The sequence below is a fragment of the Dipodomys merriami genome, unplaced genomic scaffold, assembly GCF_024711535.1.
Source record: "Dipodomys merriami isolate MVZ:Mamm:240054 unplaced genomic scaffold, mDipMer1.0.p SCAF_15, whole genome shotgun sequence".
In the NCBI taxonomy this organism is placed as follows: Eukaryota; Metazoa; Chordata; class Mammalia; order Rodentia; family Heteromyidae; genus Dipodomys; species Dipodomys merriami.
The window spans coordinates 20106759-20124550 of NW_027202826.1; the positions used below are offsets into that span (position 1 = coordinate 20106759).

A 17792-nucleotide genomic window follows, 5' to 3' on the forward strand; every position below is an offset into this window, starting at 1 on the left:
GATAGTTTAGACAATTTTGTGCCTTTGTCTAACCTTGGCTGTGGCTGAAAGCTGAGCCTGAGTTTTAAGCTAGTCGTGCTTAAGGGTGCTCTGTTCAGACTCTTACAGAAAAACCTTCAGAACAGAGGAAGTTGCTCTTCCTACGCTTCATTTGCAAGGAAATCGCTGTTCGGTGAAGCGAAGGAGAGGCTGAGTAAAAAGAATCCCCTCTCTCCATAGAACAAATCTGAATGGGCTGCAGGGAACTGTCAGTCAGGGGCCCTAGGGAGAGGCGCTCTCCTGTAGACTAGCCTGCCAGAGTCCACATGTGCCATGCACCTTGCATGGAGCTTTGCTTTGCTTTCTCCACACAGCCTTCGCCTTCCAATCAGTACTCTGGAAAGTCCACAGACCCAGGGACCTGCCTGCGCCTGTTCTGTGGTCTGTGTAAAAACCGAATGATGCCGTGGTGACTCGGACTCTATTCACACGGATCAAACAACACATTAGTCACTGGCGAATCTTTCAGGTCCTTCACCTCAGAGAAACCCCAGTTCCTCTTTCTTGCCACCCCATCCGTCTTGAAGGCAGAAGAGAAAACATGCAAGGGCTTTCTGAGCACACCTCCCGCCTCTTTCCTTCCATGCCAATGACTACCCTCTCTCCATGGCAGCGCTGTGGGGCCTAATTAAACAAAGCGATTGGGCTTTCTCAAGGAACTCTTGCTATCCAACAGAACTAAAAAGACTTGCCTGATGGCACCAAGCATCCACTGTGGCCTTCCTGGGCTGACTGCCACTTAAAAGGGTGATCAATTGGTTTAGTTAGTGCTCTCTAGCTGTTTGTTAAGGGCCCCAGAACTGGCATCAGCCTTCCAGAAAATACGTAGAGACAATAGTCAACCATGGGACAGAACCAAAACTTCTTATTCCCCATCCTGCACTAAAGGGCAAAGGCTGTAATAAAAGAGAACACACCAGTGGCTAATGCCTGTAATCCTAGCTACTCAGGAGGCTGAGATCTGAGGATCTCAATTTGAAGCCAGCCTGGGCAGGAAAGTCTACAAGGCTCTGATCTCCAATGGACCACGAGAAAAAAAAAAAAAAAGCCCAAAGTGGAAGTGTGGCTTAAGTGGTAGAGCTTAACCTTGAGTAAAAGAACTGAGGAACAACACCGAGGCTATGAGTTCAAGTCTCAGTACAAGAGAATAAATAAATTAAATAAATAAATAAATAAATGGAATATGCTCAGTTCATATGCCTAAGAAATTGATTTATACTTTGAGGGGATCAAAATCAAGTTTTATACAAAGTACTTTTTAATTAACTTGTTCCACCAAAATTGGAGGCCAGTTCCACTGGTGGCTTTGCTTTCTGTTGTTATTAGCTGAGTATTACAGACTGAATCATTTATACAGAACAAAGGTTCACTGGGCTCATTATTCACACACACACACACACACACACACACACACACACACAGACGTTTGTGTTGGCACTGGGGCTGGGCAGTATTCCTTTGTTTTTTCATTCCAGGCTGGCTCTCAGCCACTGGGACCACAGCCACACCTCCATTTCTACAGATGAGAGTCTCCTGAACTTTCCTGCCCATGCTCGCTTCATACAGAGATCCTCAGATCTCAGCCTCCTGAGTAGCTAACATTACAAGCATGAGCCACCAACACCTGATATATCCTATACTTTCAATGGCCCCCTGGAATCCATTTTCTCACTATATATAGCCACTATCGTATTTCCATCCTGTCTTTTGTTCATTGGACATTAAAAAAATAGATCTGTGGTGATAGACGTACGGGTGTGGACAAGTGTGTATCCCATTGTGTATACTTACTGAGTCACCAGAGACATTTTTCTAGGTTACAGCCAGATAGGCTGATGTTTACAATGTGCTTCTCCTGTAGATTTGCAACTACGTGGGACCTGCCAAGGTGATTGTTCAGCTGGTCACAAATGGGAAAAATATCCACCTGCATGCGCACAGCCTGGTGGGAAAGCACTGCGAAGACGGCATCTGCACGGTGACGGCGGGCCCAAAGGACATGGTCGTGGGGTAAGTGATGGGCGTGCTGCTGGGGGAGCGGGGAGCCCGCAGCACACCGGGTGCCTGAGTGTGGATCCAACATGCCCTTCCCACTAGGCCAGCCAGAGCCTCTCAAGTGTTACAACCTAGCTGGCCTCCGTTGTTTTCCTCTACCCAGATAGAAATTGTGGGGAGGGGTGGGGAATTTCCTCCAGTTCTCTCAGGCCCTTGTGGGTTATTCGCAGACATCGGAGTGGGTAGCAGTGCGTACCAGCCTTCAGCCCTGGGTTTTTAACAACTGAGGTTCAGGCCTCGGTATACAAGCCTGGGTCTCCATTCCCCCACACACACCCTCCAACAGCACAGGACTCAGATCTCAGCTGAAATTTTACTTTCTCCATTGCTCACTCATACTCTCTGCTACCAGTCACTGCCTGCCCCTGATGCTCATCTTTCTGATCTCACTGCTTCAAGGGGCTGCTGCTTCTCTTCCTCGCCTCCCAGCAGAGGTGGGAAAGACCACTCCAGAGACAGTCTGTATTGGAATCTGATGTTATGAACACCAGGGTCAATAGGGAGGGTGTCTCCCAGCTGCTCTTCAATGGGAGTTGAAGAGCCTGCTTATATACCCAGAAGTGGGAGGAGACCAGGATGTCTATACCAATCACAGCAGCCCCCTCATGTTTGCACCAGTCATGGGACAGGTGTTATGCAAATGAAGGGATTTTGAGTTTGCACCATTGCTAGGTCTTCTGCCAGGCCAAAGTCCACTAGAACCCACTTTCTGGGGTCCTGTTTCTTGGGTGTTGGCATGAATGCTGTTTACATGCCTAATTGGTTGAAAGCAACTGGGGCCCCCAAAGAAGCGTCTAACAGATATCAGTGAGAGAGTTAAGGTTCCCTAGCCCCCAACATTTGAGCACATTTAAAGAAGAGAAAAAAAAGAAGGCTTCACATGGGCACCTACAACAAAGGCTCATCAGTAACAGTACTTGGACAATATTTAACACTGCTATGGGGCTGGCAAGGTAGCTCAGTGGTAGAGCGCTTGCCTTGCATGCCTGAGGCCCTGCGTTCAATTCCTCAGCACCACATAAGCAAAAAGAAAAAAGCCGGAAGTGGGGCTGTGGCTCAAGTGGTAGAGCACTAGCCTTGAGCTGAAGAGCTGAGGGACAGCGCCCAGACCCAGAGTTCAGGCCCCACGACCGGACCCAAAACAAAAAACAAACAAACAAAAACACTGCTAGTTAATCCAGGGAGAGATGAGTACTTGCCATGTTTCAAGAGGGCCTCAGGAACGAGGCAAACCAAGCTCAAAAAATAAAGTTGTATGCTTTCATTGTATTTGGAAGCTAGACCTAAAAAACATACATACCCTTGGACATGTGCATATTATGTATTTCTACATATACACTTGTATAGATGTAATATATAAATATATGCATATACTTAGAAACAGGGACATGTATATAAGTGTGTGTATATATACATATACATAATTACATAGATGGTTAAAAATAGAACATGAATCAAGCCAAGAGCCTACTCAGAAGAGGGAGAGGGGGGAAATGGAAAAAGAAAGAGGGTAAATAACTGCATAACATATTGCATGTACATACAAAGTATTACGAGAGCAGCATCACCACAAAAGGTGCTGATCAGTAGAGAAATAGACTTTGCGGGCAGGTGGGGGTGTGGCTGAGAGGAAGATAAAGAAGATGATTGGACAGTGTTGTAATCAGTTATTTGCAACGATGAGAAACAGAACAAGGAAACCTGTTAGGGATGCTGTTTCTCAGAAGGAAAGCTGCAGAGAGCATGGGAAGAGGGTTGGCAGAGATTGGCATGGAGATGTCCCAATGAAATTCTCCACTCCAACTGAGTAACTGTTACAAACCAATTTAAGAGTGGGCAAGAAGAGATTGGGGGGAAGCATGCAAATGTGTGGTCTCACTTGAACTCAAGGAGGAAGGTGACCAGCCATCCGGGTTTACCCAATACAACTCTTGCTCTGTGGTCCTGACCTAATTATATTCAGGCCACTTCCACAATCAAATGTGGCCCAGTTCACATGACCAACGATATGGTCACTTGAGGTGGGAAGCGTTTGTGCCACTTTCAACAATATTTTCCTTCTCCTATAAATCGAGATAAGGGAAAATTCAAAGAAACCTATCTGTAGCAGAAATCAACATTTACTAGGTTATGTTTACATACTTTTGGGGCTTTTTGTTGTTGTATTCTTTTGGGTTTTTTTTTTTTAGTTCTAATCTCACTTTGTAGCCCATGCTGGCTTGAACTCATCAGTAGTCCAAACTGGCCTTGAACTCCTGCATCTCCTGCCTCAACATTCAAAGTATTATGATAACAGGTGTGCATAACCATCCCAATCTCTGACTTTTGCATTCTTGATATACCCTTAATGAATTTATAGTGTGCACATTTAGGGCTTGAAGTAAATAAATATTGTTTCAGGGGATGGGAAGGTGGCTCAGTGGTAGAGCACTTGCCTTACATGCATGAAGCCCTGGGTTCGATTTCTTGCACCACATAAGCAAAAAGAAAAAAGCCGGAAGTGGCACTGTGGCTCAAGTGGTAGAGCGCTAGCCTTGAGCTGAAGAGCTGAGGGACAGCGCCCAGACCCAGAGTTCAGGCCCCACGACCAGACCCAAAAAAAAAAAACAAAAAATAAATATTGTTTCAATTCTGTGCTGCTTCAACAGCATGCAGACAAGAAGCCAAAGAATGCAAATTTGTTATGGAATTCATTCATTAGACTCAAAATGTAAATAGAATTTGACTTTCACTTAAGGTATTTGTTTAAGAGTTGGTGACATAAAACAATAGTTTCCATTATTAGCGTTTAAATTCAAGACCTCTTGCTTGCTCAGCTGGCCCTCCACCGCTTGAGCAACATCTCCATTCTGGCCTTTGCCAGTTATTTTGGAATTGGAGTCTTGAATCACTAGCCTCCAGATATCACTCTCCTGAGAAGCTAGGATTACAACTGTAAGCCATCTGTGTGCCCAGCTAAATAAAACTACTTTTAATTATTAAAATTATATTTAATTATTTAACTACTATAGAAATAATTTCAACATAAAAGAATCGAGAAAAATTTTAATAAGACAAGTTTGTTTACATGGAACTTATTTTTTGTTTCCAAAAACACTGAAATAGCCCACAGTGTAGTAATTTGCAATCAATAATCCCCAAAATGGTTGTCATAAGCCCTACTTGGGGCTCCTTAAAAACAGAAGAAGTTAATTTTGCTTAATTTTCAAAATTATTATTCAGGGTTTTTGAATCCTGGTTTGATTCGTTTATAACTGAATTCCCAGTGAATATGGGCTATTCATTCACTCAAGGAATTGTTTAACCCTAGAGTAAAGAAGCTGATGGAATGATCAAGTTTCAAGTTGGTTGGCATTGGGGAGTTTGAGCTTTCATGTTTTTAGATATTTCTTTGTTTGATTCAAAATGTTCAGGTGTGAAAAACGTTTGGGGTGGGAGGGGAGAGAGAGATGGGGGGGAGGGAGGGAGGGAGGATGAGAGAGAGCTTTCTTTTAAGCCACTAAGATAGGATTCTCTTGATGTTTGGGGGAAAATATTCTAGGTTGAAAGAAGTTTAAGGTGATTTGAACATTGGAAGTCTGCTCTCTGTGCACGCATCCTGTTTCCGGTCTGTTTGGGAGTCCTTTTCCACATCCTGACTGTTTTATAGGAGTGTTGAAATGTCACCATTTCAGACAAAGTGATTATTTAACAAATCTGCTTCAGGTGTGAGTAAGTTTATATCATTTTTGAGGTGTTTATTCTCTTGGATCCTGTTTAATCCAATCTGATCATCATACCTCTTGGAACAAATTGTAGGTGAACTTTCTTACTAATGTTACTGCTATTGTAGTGTTGTTACTAAAGTGATAATGTTCTTGTAACACTTCCAGTATGCTGTCTGTAATGTGATACCTCAATGCCTTGGTTTGGTGATCTTGGAGGATTCTAGAAGGAACTGATGGTGGGTGGGGATGTAGCTCTGTGGTAGAGCACTTGACTAGCTGTACAAAGCCTGGAGTTTGACCTTCAGCACCACAAAACAAAAAACAGAGGGGTGGGGACATGAACTATGGTTTTGCAGTTTGTAGTCTGGGGCAGGAGTAGAATTCAACTTCCCCTCCTTGAACAAAGTGTGGCTCTCTTTACTCTCCTGTGGTTTCAGTATGGTATGGTACCCAGGCATTGAGAGTATTCATTATTCACTCAACAAACATTGTGATGATGATCTCAACTCTTGAGTTTGATCAGCATGATGTTGATTTGATTGTAGTTCTATGATATTTTTCTAATCCTCAAAAATTTCACTGAGAGCTAGGTCTGGCACTGAATGACTATAATCCCAGTTACTCGGGAGGCAGTAATCAGGAAGAGCATGGTTCAAGGCCAGCCTGAACAAAAACTTAATGAGATTCATGCTCAACTATCAAGATGAGCATGGTAGGACTGCACACTTATCCTAGGAAGGCAGTAGGTAGAAGGATGGTAGTCGAAAGTCAGCTCTAGGCAAAGAAAAACGTAAAGCAAAAAGAGCTGGGGAAGTGGCACAGGTAGTAGAGCACTCAAGTAGCACTGGTGCTCACATGTGTGCACACTCATTCACACACAAAGGGCTGGGGCATGGCTCAATAGCATGTGAAAGTCAAGGCCCTGAGTTCAATCCCTAGTACCACAATAACAACGATGACAATGATGATGATGGTGGTGGTGGTAGAAAGGAAAGGGAAGAACAGAAAAGAAAAGAAGAAAAGTCTGAGAAATCTGGAAGATGGAATGCCACTCAAAAGTTACAAACACACTCAGTAGCTATTCTTCTTAATGCTCTGTCGAGCATTGGTGCTCTTTTCCCATTTGATTTTTGCCTGTGAAACTTGTGTTCATACTGTTTTCTAAAATATGGTATTTCCTTCAAGTTTTACTTTTCTTTCTCCCCCTGTTCCCATGACTTTTTTTGTGGTTGTTTTGTTTTGTTTTGTTTTTGTTTTATATGGAAAGAACAGCATGCTAGCTGTCTGGAAACCAGAATTCTATTTCCAACTCTATCACTCTCAACTGGGAAAAAAAAGTTCTGGGATTTTCTTGGAAACCTTAATTTCTTTCCTTAGAAAGTGAGAAAATCAGACTACATACTCTATCTTGAGGCTCCTTATTTCTCCATAATTCTAGACTGAGCTAACATTAGAGAATATGAAATACATGAGCAAACTTGCCGCATGGGTCTATGGTATGACATTGATTATTGTTCTTTAGTTCTGACTTGCAGAAGGGTATCGAACAGAGAAATTTAGGCAGGTAGCCAAAGTTATTCCTTAGATTTGTCAATACAATTTTTTATTCTTCCTTTCAGTGCTGAGATTCAAGCCAGGGCCTTCTGCATACTGAGCAGGCAGTATACCAGAGTTGTACCTGTGTCATCTAGAATAACTTTTGTTCAGAGTAGTATCTCTTCGTCTTTCTTTCAGCATGAATTCTCAATAAACTTGTAGTTCTAAAACTTTTATCCACATGAACGCATTGATTTTTTTATTGTCTTGATTATCTTAAATAAGTTTGATTCTAATTCTAAAATTTTTATCCACATTATAGGATTTATTTGTAAGTAAGTCTTGATGTATTTTTAAATAAGACTTGATTATTTTAGTGTGGGGAATTGTTTCTTAATGCTTTGTAAGTAATTTTCTCTTTTATCATTTTACAGCTTAGTCATTTAGTTAGTTAGCATTTACTGTGTTTCTTGATTTAAAGAAAAACCTCATGGTATTTTATTTTTACTTTGAGCAGCAGGGATTTGTTCATTTTGCATTGGAGGTGCTGGTGTTTGAACTCAGGGCCTTGCCCTTGCTTAATATTATTTGGCACTATACCCCTTGAGCCACATCTCCAGCCCTGATTTCTCCTGGTTATTTGGGAGATAGAGTCTCACAGACTTTTCTGCCCAAGTTGGCCTCTAACCATCATTCTGTTTGGAACTCAGCCTCCTAAGTAGCTAAGACTGTAAGCATGGGAGAGACCAGAACCTGATTACTACAGGTTTTGATTTTGTTTTGTTTTTAACATTTTTTGTTCCTTATAATTTTCTTTTTTTGGGGGGGGGGTCCGGTCATGGGGCCTGAACTCTGGGCCTGGGCGCTGTCCCTCAGCTCTTCAGCTCAAGGCTAGCGCTCTACCACTTGAACCACAGCGCCACTTCCGGCTTTTTTCTTTTTGCTTATGTGGTGCTGAGGAATCGAACCCAGGGCCTCTGGCATGCAAGGCAAGCGCTCTACCACTGAGCCACCTTCCCAGCCCCTGTTCCTTATAATTTTCATTCAATGGGAAGAAAACAGCTTTGCTACTTGACTTGCTGTAACCACTTTGCATACCAATAACCACCATGCCCTGTTTGCTCCCTAGTAGCTCAGGTTTGGAAAGATGTGACATTTCTACTTGTTTGTTTTCCTTTGTTCACCTAATACATACAAGCTATCCCCACTGGTAACTACAAGCTGACATGTAAATGTAAAAATACAAAGAAGAAACATTTGGCCTGCCTTAATGAGTTCGTACAGCCCATATTGAATTGTTATGTTGTATATAGGTCTTGAACCAGTTGATTATTGGGAAATTCAGAGGGTTATGCCTTAACACACAGGAAAGGGGCCTCTTGGAAAAGATTGACTCAGTATGAAATGATGTTAGTAGTATCCGGTTTCCAGTGAAGTCTATGATGGAACCCAGAGAAGGAGAAAAGCCACAGAGTGGCTACTTGTTAATCCAACCCAGTGATGGAGACTCGAATGTCCCCAGGGAGCTTCCGCACTTCATCATGGATAACGGATGGCACAGGTGGCATAGGGCAAAGGTCTGAAGCTGCCTGCTCGATGAAGCCACCCTCTGACACTCAAACACAACTGATCCATTGGATGATCATTAGACTCCAGGCTTCACCAGAATCACCTGGAGCCCTGTTAAAGCACTGGTGGCTGAGCCCCTGCCCCCAAGTTGGGGATGGAACCTAAAATTTGTGCTTTAATAAGTTCTAAGGTGATGCCGATTCTGCTTGTGTAGAGACTCCGTGTTAAAAACCACTCACTCATGCAAAGCATTGTGGCACTGGCAGTAAGAAACAGGATCCTAGTTCCAGCCCCTTTATTAGCTGTGCTAACTTTTCATTTGTAAAAGTCATGTATTGAAGCATGATTGAAGTGCTTATAGTATTTATCCTTTGAAGTGTTCATCTCTGGGAGTTCCTACAAATACTTGTATAACAACTGCCACAGTCAAGGAATAGTTCCATAACCCTGAAATCCTTGTTCATGACTCTACAGTCAAGTCGTCTATCCCTTCCAAGCTCTGGCAAATACTAAGGACTTTTGCCAGTTTTCAGAATGTTTCATAAATGGAACCACACAGTTTGGAGCCTTTTCTTTTTGCTGGTTATGGGCTTGAACTCTGGGCCTGAGGGCTGGTTCTGAGCTCCTTTTGCTTAAGGCCAGTACTCTACTACTTGAGCCACAGCACCACTTGTGGATTTTTTGTGATTAATTAGAGATAAGAATCTCACAGACTTTCATTACCTGGCTGGCTTTGAACCAGGATCTAAAGATCTCAGCCTCCTGATTAGCTAGAATTGTATGGTGGCTTTTGAGTCTTGAGCTCTTTTTGAGTCTGGCATTTTTCACTTAACACCATGCCTTAAAGATTTCTCCATGGTGTGCTATGTGGGGGGGGGGGGGGGGGGAGGGAGGAGAGGAGAGGAAACAGACAGACAGACAGACAAAGAGTGACAATAAAAGATATCTGTCTACAGCAAAACCCTGAATGAGATATTGTGGGATTCATATGGGCACATACAAAACAGATGTTACAAAAGCACAAGGAAACAGAAGGTTCACATACTATAATGGAAAGGTATAATCTCATTTAAAGATAAACTAGTAAATTCAAGATACGTAGTTTAAACTCCAAGAAATACAATGCAGTATAAATCAAAAGAGACAGAAATAAAATCCTAACAAATAATCCAAAAAAGGGAAGAGAAAGAAGGAAAGGAAGAACACTAAACATAAGAGACACTAAACATCCCAATTAAAAGTCACAGAATATTTGAAAAGAAAAGATGACTCAACTATATGCATTATATGTTTAATTTGAACTTAAATAGACAATAGGTTCAAACTTAAGAGGATAAAAATATGTTCTATGCACTAGTATATGTCTGAGACAAGCAGAAAAGGTCAGATAAGATGATGTTAGGCAAAATGAACCCCAAGATAAGGACACAGTGATTTTTTTCTTTCTTACTATTGTTTCTAACGCATTTATAAGCTGATTTTTTTGTTGTTTTGTATGTCCCTCCCCACCACAATATAACTCCTGTTTTCACTGTATTTGATGTTGATATAATTTGGGGAGGGGAAGGGAAAAAACAAATTGTTTTAATAGGGATACAGGTGGACCCATTGCAACAATGAGATGTACAAAATTCTATGTCGAAAAATGAACTTTACAGCTTTGGCGCTGGGGGCAGAGGCAGGGGGGGCCAGGGAGGGGGGAGAGTATAGTGGTGCAGATGGGAGGGCAGGGATGGTAGGGGAAAAACAAAGGAGAAGGCAACAATGCTTGATAAGAAATGTACTCATTACCTTGCTCATGTAATTGTAGCCCCTCTGTAGGGTATTTTCACAATAAAAACTTATTTTTAAAAAATGTTCTATGCTAAAAATGATGAAATATATTAACAATATTCAGGTGCATGTTAGAGTAAACATTATTGAAGACAAAAGGGGGCCTTTCATAATGATAAAGGGATCAATTCAAGACATAAGAATCCTCCGTTTATACACCTAATAAAAGAGCTTCACTATATATGAAGCAAAATCTTAAGTGAATGCTAGTGTTTGTGCTTACAATCCAGGCTTACTTAGGAGGCTGAGATCTGAGGATTGAGGATGGAAGTCAGCCTAGGAAAAAGAAGTCTTTGAGACTCTTATTGCCAATTAACTCATAAAAGTGGCAAGTGGAACTGTGGCTCGAGTGGGAGAGCATTAACATTGAGCAAAAAAAGCCAAGTGAGCACTTGAGGCTGTGAGTTCAAACTCCAGTACTCGTACAAACATAAACACAAAGACAGAGTAAGAATATACCTAGAAGCTGGGCGCTGGTGGCTCACACCTGTAATCCTAGCTACTCAGGAGGCTGAGATCTGAGGATCACGGTTCAAAGCCAGCCCGGGCAGGAGAGACTGTGAGACTCCTATCTCCAATAAACCACCAGAAAACCAGAAGTGACGCTGTAGCTCAAGTGGTAGAGCGCTCGCCTTGAGCTGAAGAGCTGAGGGACAGCGCCCAGGCCCAGAGTTCAAGCCCCATGACTGACAAAAAAAAAAGAATATACCTAGAAATTTCAGTCTCCTTTCTATCAATAATTGATAGAACCAGTAAACAGAAAACCAAGAAGCTCATAAAAGATTTGAGTAACACTATCAAATGTGACCCAATCAACACATCATAGAATATCTACTTAGCAAGAGAAAGATAAACATTCTTTTTTTTTTCTTTTTTGTCAGTTGGGAGGCTTGAGCTCTGCCCAGGCCTTTTGCTCAAGGCCCTGTACCACTTTGACCACAGTGCCACTTCCAGTTTTCCCATGGTTAATTGGAGATAAGAGTCTCATAAGGACTCTTCTGCCCAGGCTGGCTTTGAACAGTGATCCTCAGATCTCAGCCTCCTGAGTAGCTAGGATTACAGATGTGAGCCACCAGCATCCAGCAGTTCTTTTTAAGTATTTAAAATAAAATTACCCAGAACCACCACTTTCTTAGCCATAAAACTAGTATTAATAAATTTAAAAGGTTATTAATTGTGCCAAGTATTCTGTTATCACAATGTAGTTCAATCAAGTGGCAATAGCCACTTACTATGCTATTGTTTCTACTTTTATATATGTTTGAAAATGTCTATATAATAAAATGTAAAAGAAAACAAGAGGAAATTAGTAGTAATAGTATATATAAGGGGAAAGATTTAGGATTACAAATATGAATACAAAATGGCTTGGAATGTAATTTTGTGGTTTCTCAACAAATAAATATATTCTTTAGCTATGTCCCTGAAATCCTGCACCTCAATATTTACCCAAGAAAAATGAAAATGTATGCTCACATTGAAAACGTTTTATCATCAAAAATTAGAAAGAAACCAAATGTCCCTCAAAAGGTGATTGGACAAACTGTATTACATTGATAAGATATAAGACTAGTTAACAATGAAAAGGGATCTCTCTCTCTCTCTCTCTCTCTCTCTCTCTGTCTCTCTGTCTCTGTCTGTCTGTCTCTCTCTCTTTCTCTCTCGTACCAATCATAGAACTTGAACACAGGTCCTGGGTACTATCTCTGAGCTTTTGCTTGTTTTCTTCTCAAAGCTAGCACTCTACCACTTGAGCCACAGCTCCACTTCTGGCTTTTGGGTGTTGAATTAGAGATAAGAGTCTCATAGACTTTCCTGCCTGGTCTGGTTTCTAATTGTGATTCTCCAGTGTCCGCCTCCTGAATAGATAGGGTTATTGATGTGAGCAAGAAATTTCTTTTTCGGGCTGGGAAGGTGGCTCAGTGGTAGAGTGCTTGCCTTGCATGCATGAGGCCCTGAGTTCGATTCCTCAGCACCAAAAAGCCGCAAGTGGTACTGTGGCTCACGTGGTAGAGCGCTAGCCTTGAGCTGAAGAGCTGAGGGACAGCACCCAGGCCCAGAGTTCAGGCCCCACGACTGGACCCCCCCCAAAAAAGAAAGAAAGAAAAAAGAAATTTCTTTTTATAATTAGGAAAAAATAGATCTGTCTTTACATACATATTCACCATCTTCAGTGCTCTTCACTCTGCTTTGTAAAAGGTCAAGATTTCTATCAGATATGCTTTTCTTCTGCCTGAAACACTTCCTTTAACTTTCCTGGTGTTGCTGACTTAGTGCTGATGAATTCTTTCAGTGGTTCTGTCTAAAGTTTTTACTTTGTTATTCAAAGATATTTTTGAAGAGTAGAGAATACTAGATGTGGCCAGCAATGTATTGCTTTGCTGTGTGACTTGTCTTGTGTATATAAGGAGTCTTCTTTCTGCCTTATCTTTGTTCTTGTATACGTGTCATTTTTTAATTCTCTAGCAGCTTTTCAGATTTTGTTCTTATCCCACTAGTTTTAAGCAATCTGATTATGATAGAATAGTTTCTTCAACTTCTTTAACTTGGCACTCATTGGAATTTGTAACTGTCTGGGCTTATCTTTTTGTTAAATTTTAAAACTTTTCAGGCTTTTCTTTTTTTGAGTATTTCTCTGTCTACATTTTTTTCTCCTACTTCCCTCTCTCCCTCCCTGCTTTCCTCTTTCCTTTCTTCTTTTTCTTCCCTCCCTTCCCATCTTTTATTCCCATACCTCTCATCCTTTCTACCCTCCTCCTTCCCCTTTTGTACCCTTCCTTCTTCTTTTCCTCCTTCTCCTCCTCTCTCCCTTCTGCTCCTCCTCCATCTCCCCCTCCCATTTTTTTTTTGCCAAGGATTGAGCCCAAGTCCTTCTGAATGCTCAACACACACTCTACTACTACTACTACAACACACACATACACACACACACACACACACACACACACACACACACACACACACACACACATTTCTCTTTGTTGTTTTAAAATAACTTTTATTTGGGATATTTTTATTATGATATCCAGAAGCATATATACTTCTGGATCCCATCTCAGAAATTCTCCATAGCCTTGTTGGGGGTCATTTTGTATCTTTTCTGTCTTTTCTGAGTGTAAGTGCTTTCACTTCAAGCATTTTACCTAGTTGATTGGAGATATGAGTCTCACAGACTTTTCTGCCAAGACTGGCTTCAAACTACTGTCCTCAGGTCTCTGCCTCCTGAGTAACCTCACAGGCATGAGCCACCAGCAGCACGCCTTCCTGAGCTTTTCTACTGTTAAGTGCTGAACCTTTCCTACTAGCTCTCTTGTTCCCTGAATAACTTATATTCTAGATAACACTTTCTACCTCCTAAATAATATTGCATCATTCACTTTTTTCTTTGTGTCTATCTGTCACCTTTGACATATATCTTCTCTGTAGAGATGACTTCACTGTTCTTCAAGCATGGACCTGCATAAATATTTGTTGAATGATTGAGTATCCTTGATAAAATGCTTTTTGTGTATTTGTTTGTTATATTCAATTTAAATACACTTCTCTGATTGTGTGTGTGTGTGTGTGTGTGTGTGTGTGTGTGTGTGTGTGTGTGTGTGTGTGTGTGTGTGTGTGTGTATGAGCACTCAGGGCCTGGATGCAGTCCCTCGGGTTTTTTGCTCAAGGTGGTACTCTACCACTTAAGCTATACCTCCATTCGTAGCTTTTTTTCTTTTCCTTTTTTGGTGGTTAACTGCGAGTAGGAGTTTTATGATCCTTCCTACCTATACTGGCTTCAAACCATGGTCTTCAGATCTCAGCCTCCTGAGTAGCTAGGATTATAGACATTAGTTACCAGCAACAGGCTTGATTCATGTACTTTAAAAAAAGGGTGGGGGGGCTGAGAAGGTGGCTCAGTGGTAGAGCGCTTGCCTTGCATGCCTGAGGCCCTGGGTTCGATTCCTCAGCACCACATAAGCAAAAAGAAAAAAAAGCCGGAAGTGGCGCTGTGGCTCAAGTGGTAGAGCGCTAGCCTTGAGCTGAAGAGCTGAGGGACAGCGCCCAGGTCCAGAGTTCAGGCCCCACGACCGGAAAAAAAAAAAAAAAAGGGATAAATGAAGCATTTTCTATACATTCTTAAAGATCCCTCAACTGTTTGATTCCACTTTATTGATACATTTTGGTCTGCAGATACATAGTTTTCAGGAGATGAAGGGCTCCTTGCTTCGATCATATCTCTACTTCTCAGGCTTGAGTGTCTTGTAGAATCAGATGACAACTAGGGTCCTAATAAACAATTCCAGCCTTATAGTTAATCTGAAGGAAGACGGGGGTCCAGGGTGACCTCAGACCCATCCAGAAACCCAAAGATGAGCCAAAGTAAAATAAATCCAAATACAATATTCCTCTTATTCTTAACAGTAGTACATATTTGGGATTAGGAAAGGGGTTTATTGGCACAATTCCATAGAAAATGTCCTAAGGTCAATCAAGGTACAACTTCCTTATGTAGGTGCAGATACAGGAGTTGGGAGTGTGGCTCAGGTGGGAAAGGGCCTGCCAGTGAGCACAAAGCATTAAATAGAGAGTTCAAATCCCAGTCTCAGACAGAAGGGAAAAAAAGATTTGTATACAAATACCCCCCATTCTCTGAATCAGAATTTGGAAATCTAATAACCTCCAAAACCCAGAAAACTCTTCTCAGTTAACCACAGACCCCCTTCGATAGAAGAATTCAATCTGATTCGCTGTGCAGCTATTGATAGGCATTATTTTTCTAGTTGGTGGATCTACTTATAAGTTTCTCTTCAGAAATGTTGATGTGTTTGATTATATCATGTGCCCCAGACCTGCCAAGAATATTGTGTAATAGGCCGTAAATGCCATATATCGTCTCTGATTAAAAATTAAAATAGCTGAATTCTAAAACGTGTTTAGCCTAATAGATTTGGATAAGACATCAAGGGACTGTGAGGTTTTTTGGTTTTTTTCCCTCTAAGTTCACTTACTCAAAGTGCATCCAGATCTCTGTCATCAGTGATTACCTAACTTCTGCTTCTTGCTGCTGCTGTGCCTGTTGTTCTTCTAGCTTTGCAAACCTGGGAATCCTTCATGTGACAAAGAAAAAAGTATTTGAAACACTGGAAGCGCGAATGACAGATGCATGCATAAGGGGCTACAACCCTGGCCTGTTGGTGCATCCTGAGCTGGCCTACCTGCAAGCAGAAGGTGGAGGAGACCGGCAGCTTACAGGTAAGTCGTCCTTTTGTGCTTTGTATGTGGACTATATGTTCACTCACATGCCGGACCTTTCTTCTTCTCCCTGTCTGTCTGTGTCCCTCACTATTCTCACCCCTTTCCCTGCACAGAATTTTTTTTCCTGGTCCTGAGGCTTGAACTCAGAGCCTGGGTCCTGTCTCTAAGTTTTTGTGCTCAAGGCTAGTGTTCTACCACTTGAACCACAGCTCCACTTCTGGCTTTTTTTATTTTGGTAGTTTATTAGAGATAAGACTCCTACCACTGTCCTGCTCAGGCTAGCTTCAAAACGCAATCTGAAATTGGGTGCTAGTGGCTCTCACTTGTAATCCTAATGCAGGAGGCTGAGATCTGGGATTTGAGTTTCGAAGCCAGCCCAGCCAGGAAAGTAGGTGAGACTCTTACCTCCAATTAATCATGGGAAAAACCAGAAGTGGCACTGTGGCTCAAGTGGTAGAGTGCTAGCCTTGAGCAAAAAGAGTCCAGGCCCAGACTTCAAGCCCCAGGACCAACAACAACAAAAAGGTAATCCTCTGATCTCAGCCTCCTGAGTAGCTAGGATTACAGATGTGAGCCACCGGCACCCAGCATCCCTGCTCAGAATGCTTGCTGACATCTGCCACCTCTGTAGTAAATCAATACCTCTGTGCCCTCAGTGGGCAATGCCTTCCCTACCTGCCCTGTCCCCTTTCTAGCTGTGCCCACCTCTCATCACTGCTTTATAAACGAATATGCATTCGTGCCTTCATGTATCTTTCCCTGCTCAGTGCTCCAAAACATTGCCTTTACAACCTGTCAAACAACAACAATGTATAATTGATACAAATAATGTCCCCACTGTCATACCTCCCCAATTCGAGGGTTTGTAAGGTTTTCTCTCATAGTGCTCTCCAGATAACACTGTAAACTTTTATTTTAGCACAAACAAGCTATGACTTATCATAAAATAGCCGAGTTGCTATATTCCTGCTTTAACCCCATTTCTCATTTGACCACATTTGTTTTTGCTTTTTACCATTTTTTTTCCTTTAACCTGGTGCTGCTGTAGCCATCCCGTACTCAGATAACCCAGAACCAAGCATCATTTTTCCACCAAGTGTGTTGCATCTTCTGACAATCAGACTCAAAGCCTACACATGCTCTAACCCTCCTCCTTTCCCATTGTGCTGTGTCTGCCATCTGTGGTTCGGCTGTTCCTTCCCTGGCATCCTGGAATTCCACTCCTCATTCCAGTGTTCTAGTTATCGCAGTCTGCTCCTGATCTCTGCACATCCTCACTTCTAACCCAGCTCACACTCTGTGGCTGGAACAATCTTAGGAAAGCCTAGAGCTCATGACTAATGGGCCCCTCCAAATGCCATCAGCAGGCACTTTAGACTCTCCAAGAGTTGCCCCAATCTGCAATTCCAGCTCTGTTTCCTGCTCTTGTCCTTGCGTGTCAAACTACACTGCTAATTTACGAAGCAGTTGGGGGTTTCCTCTGTCTTGGCACATTTTTCTATTCTTCCTGGAACACCCTTATCCAGTCTCTTTGCATGTTCAAATTCTACCAGCCCTTTGAGATTTACACCAAGAGTGAGACCTAGTGGTATACGCCCATGATCCCAGCTCCTCAGGGAATGTCAAGGCCTAGCCCCACAAAGTTACTGAGAGACCTTGTCTCAAAACCAAAATACCAGCCACAGGGCTGAGAAGGTGGCTCAGTGGTAGAGCGCTTGCCTTGCATGCATGAGGCCCTGGGTTCAATTCCTCAGCACCACATAAGCAGAAAGAAAAAGGCGGAAGTGGGCTATGGCTCAAGTGGTAGAGTGCTAGCCT

General features: G+C 42.2%; 1 protein-coding gene across 2 annotated transcripts in view; it reads left to right on the forward strand.

The window, feature by feature from the left end:
* Nucleotides 1-17792, forward strand: part of Nfkb1 (nuclear factor kappa B subunit 1) — a 120482-nt gene that overhangs the window by 64858 nt on the left and 37832 nt on the right. For both annotated transcript variants that reach the window (XM_070022348.1, XM_070022349.1), the window contains exons 6-7: nt 1901-2049; nt 15808-15971. In XM_070022348.1, the coding sequence (XP_069878449.1) occupies nt 1901-2049; nt 15808-15971 (313 nt within the window). The remainder of the gene's footprint in view (nt 1-1900; nt 2050-15807; nt 15972-17792) is intronic.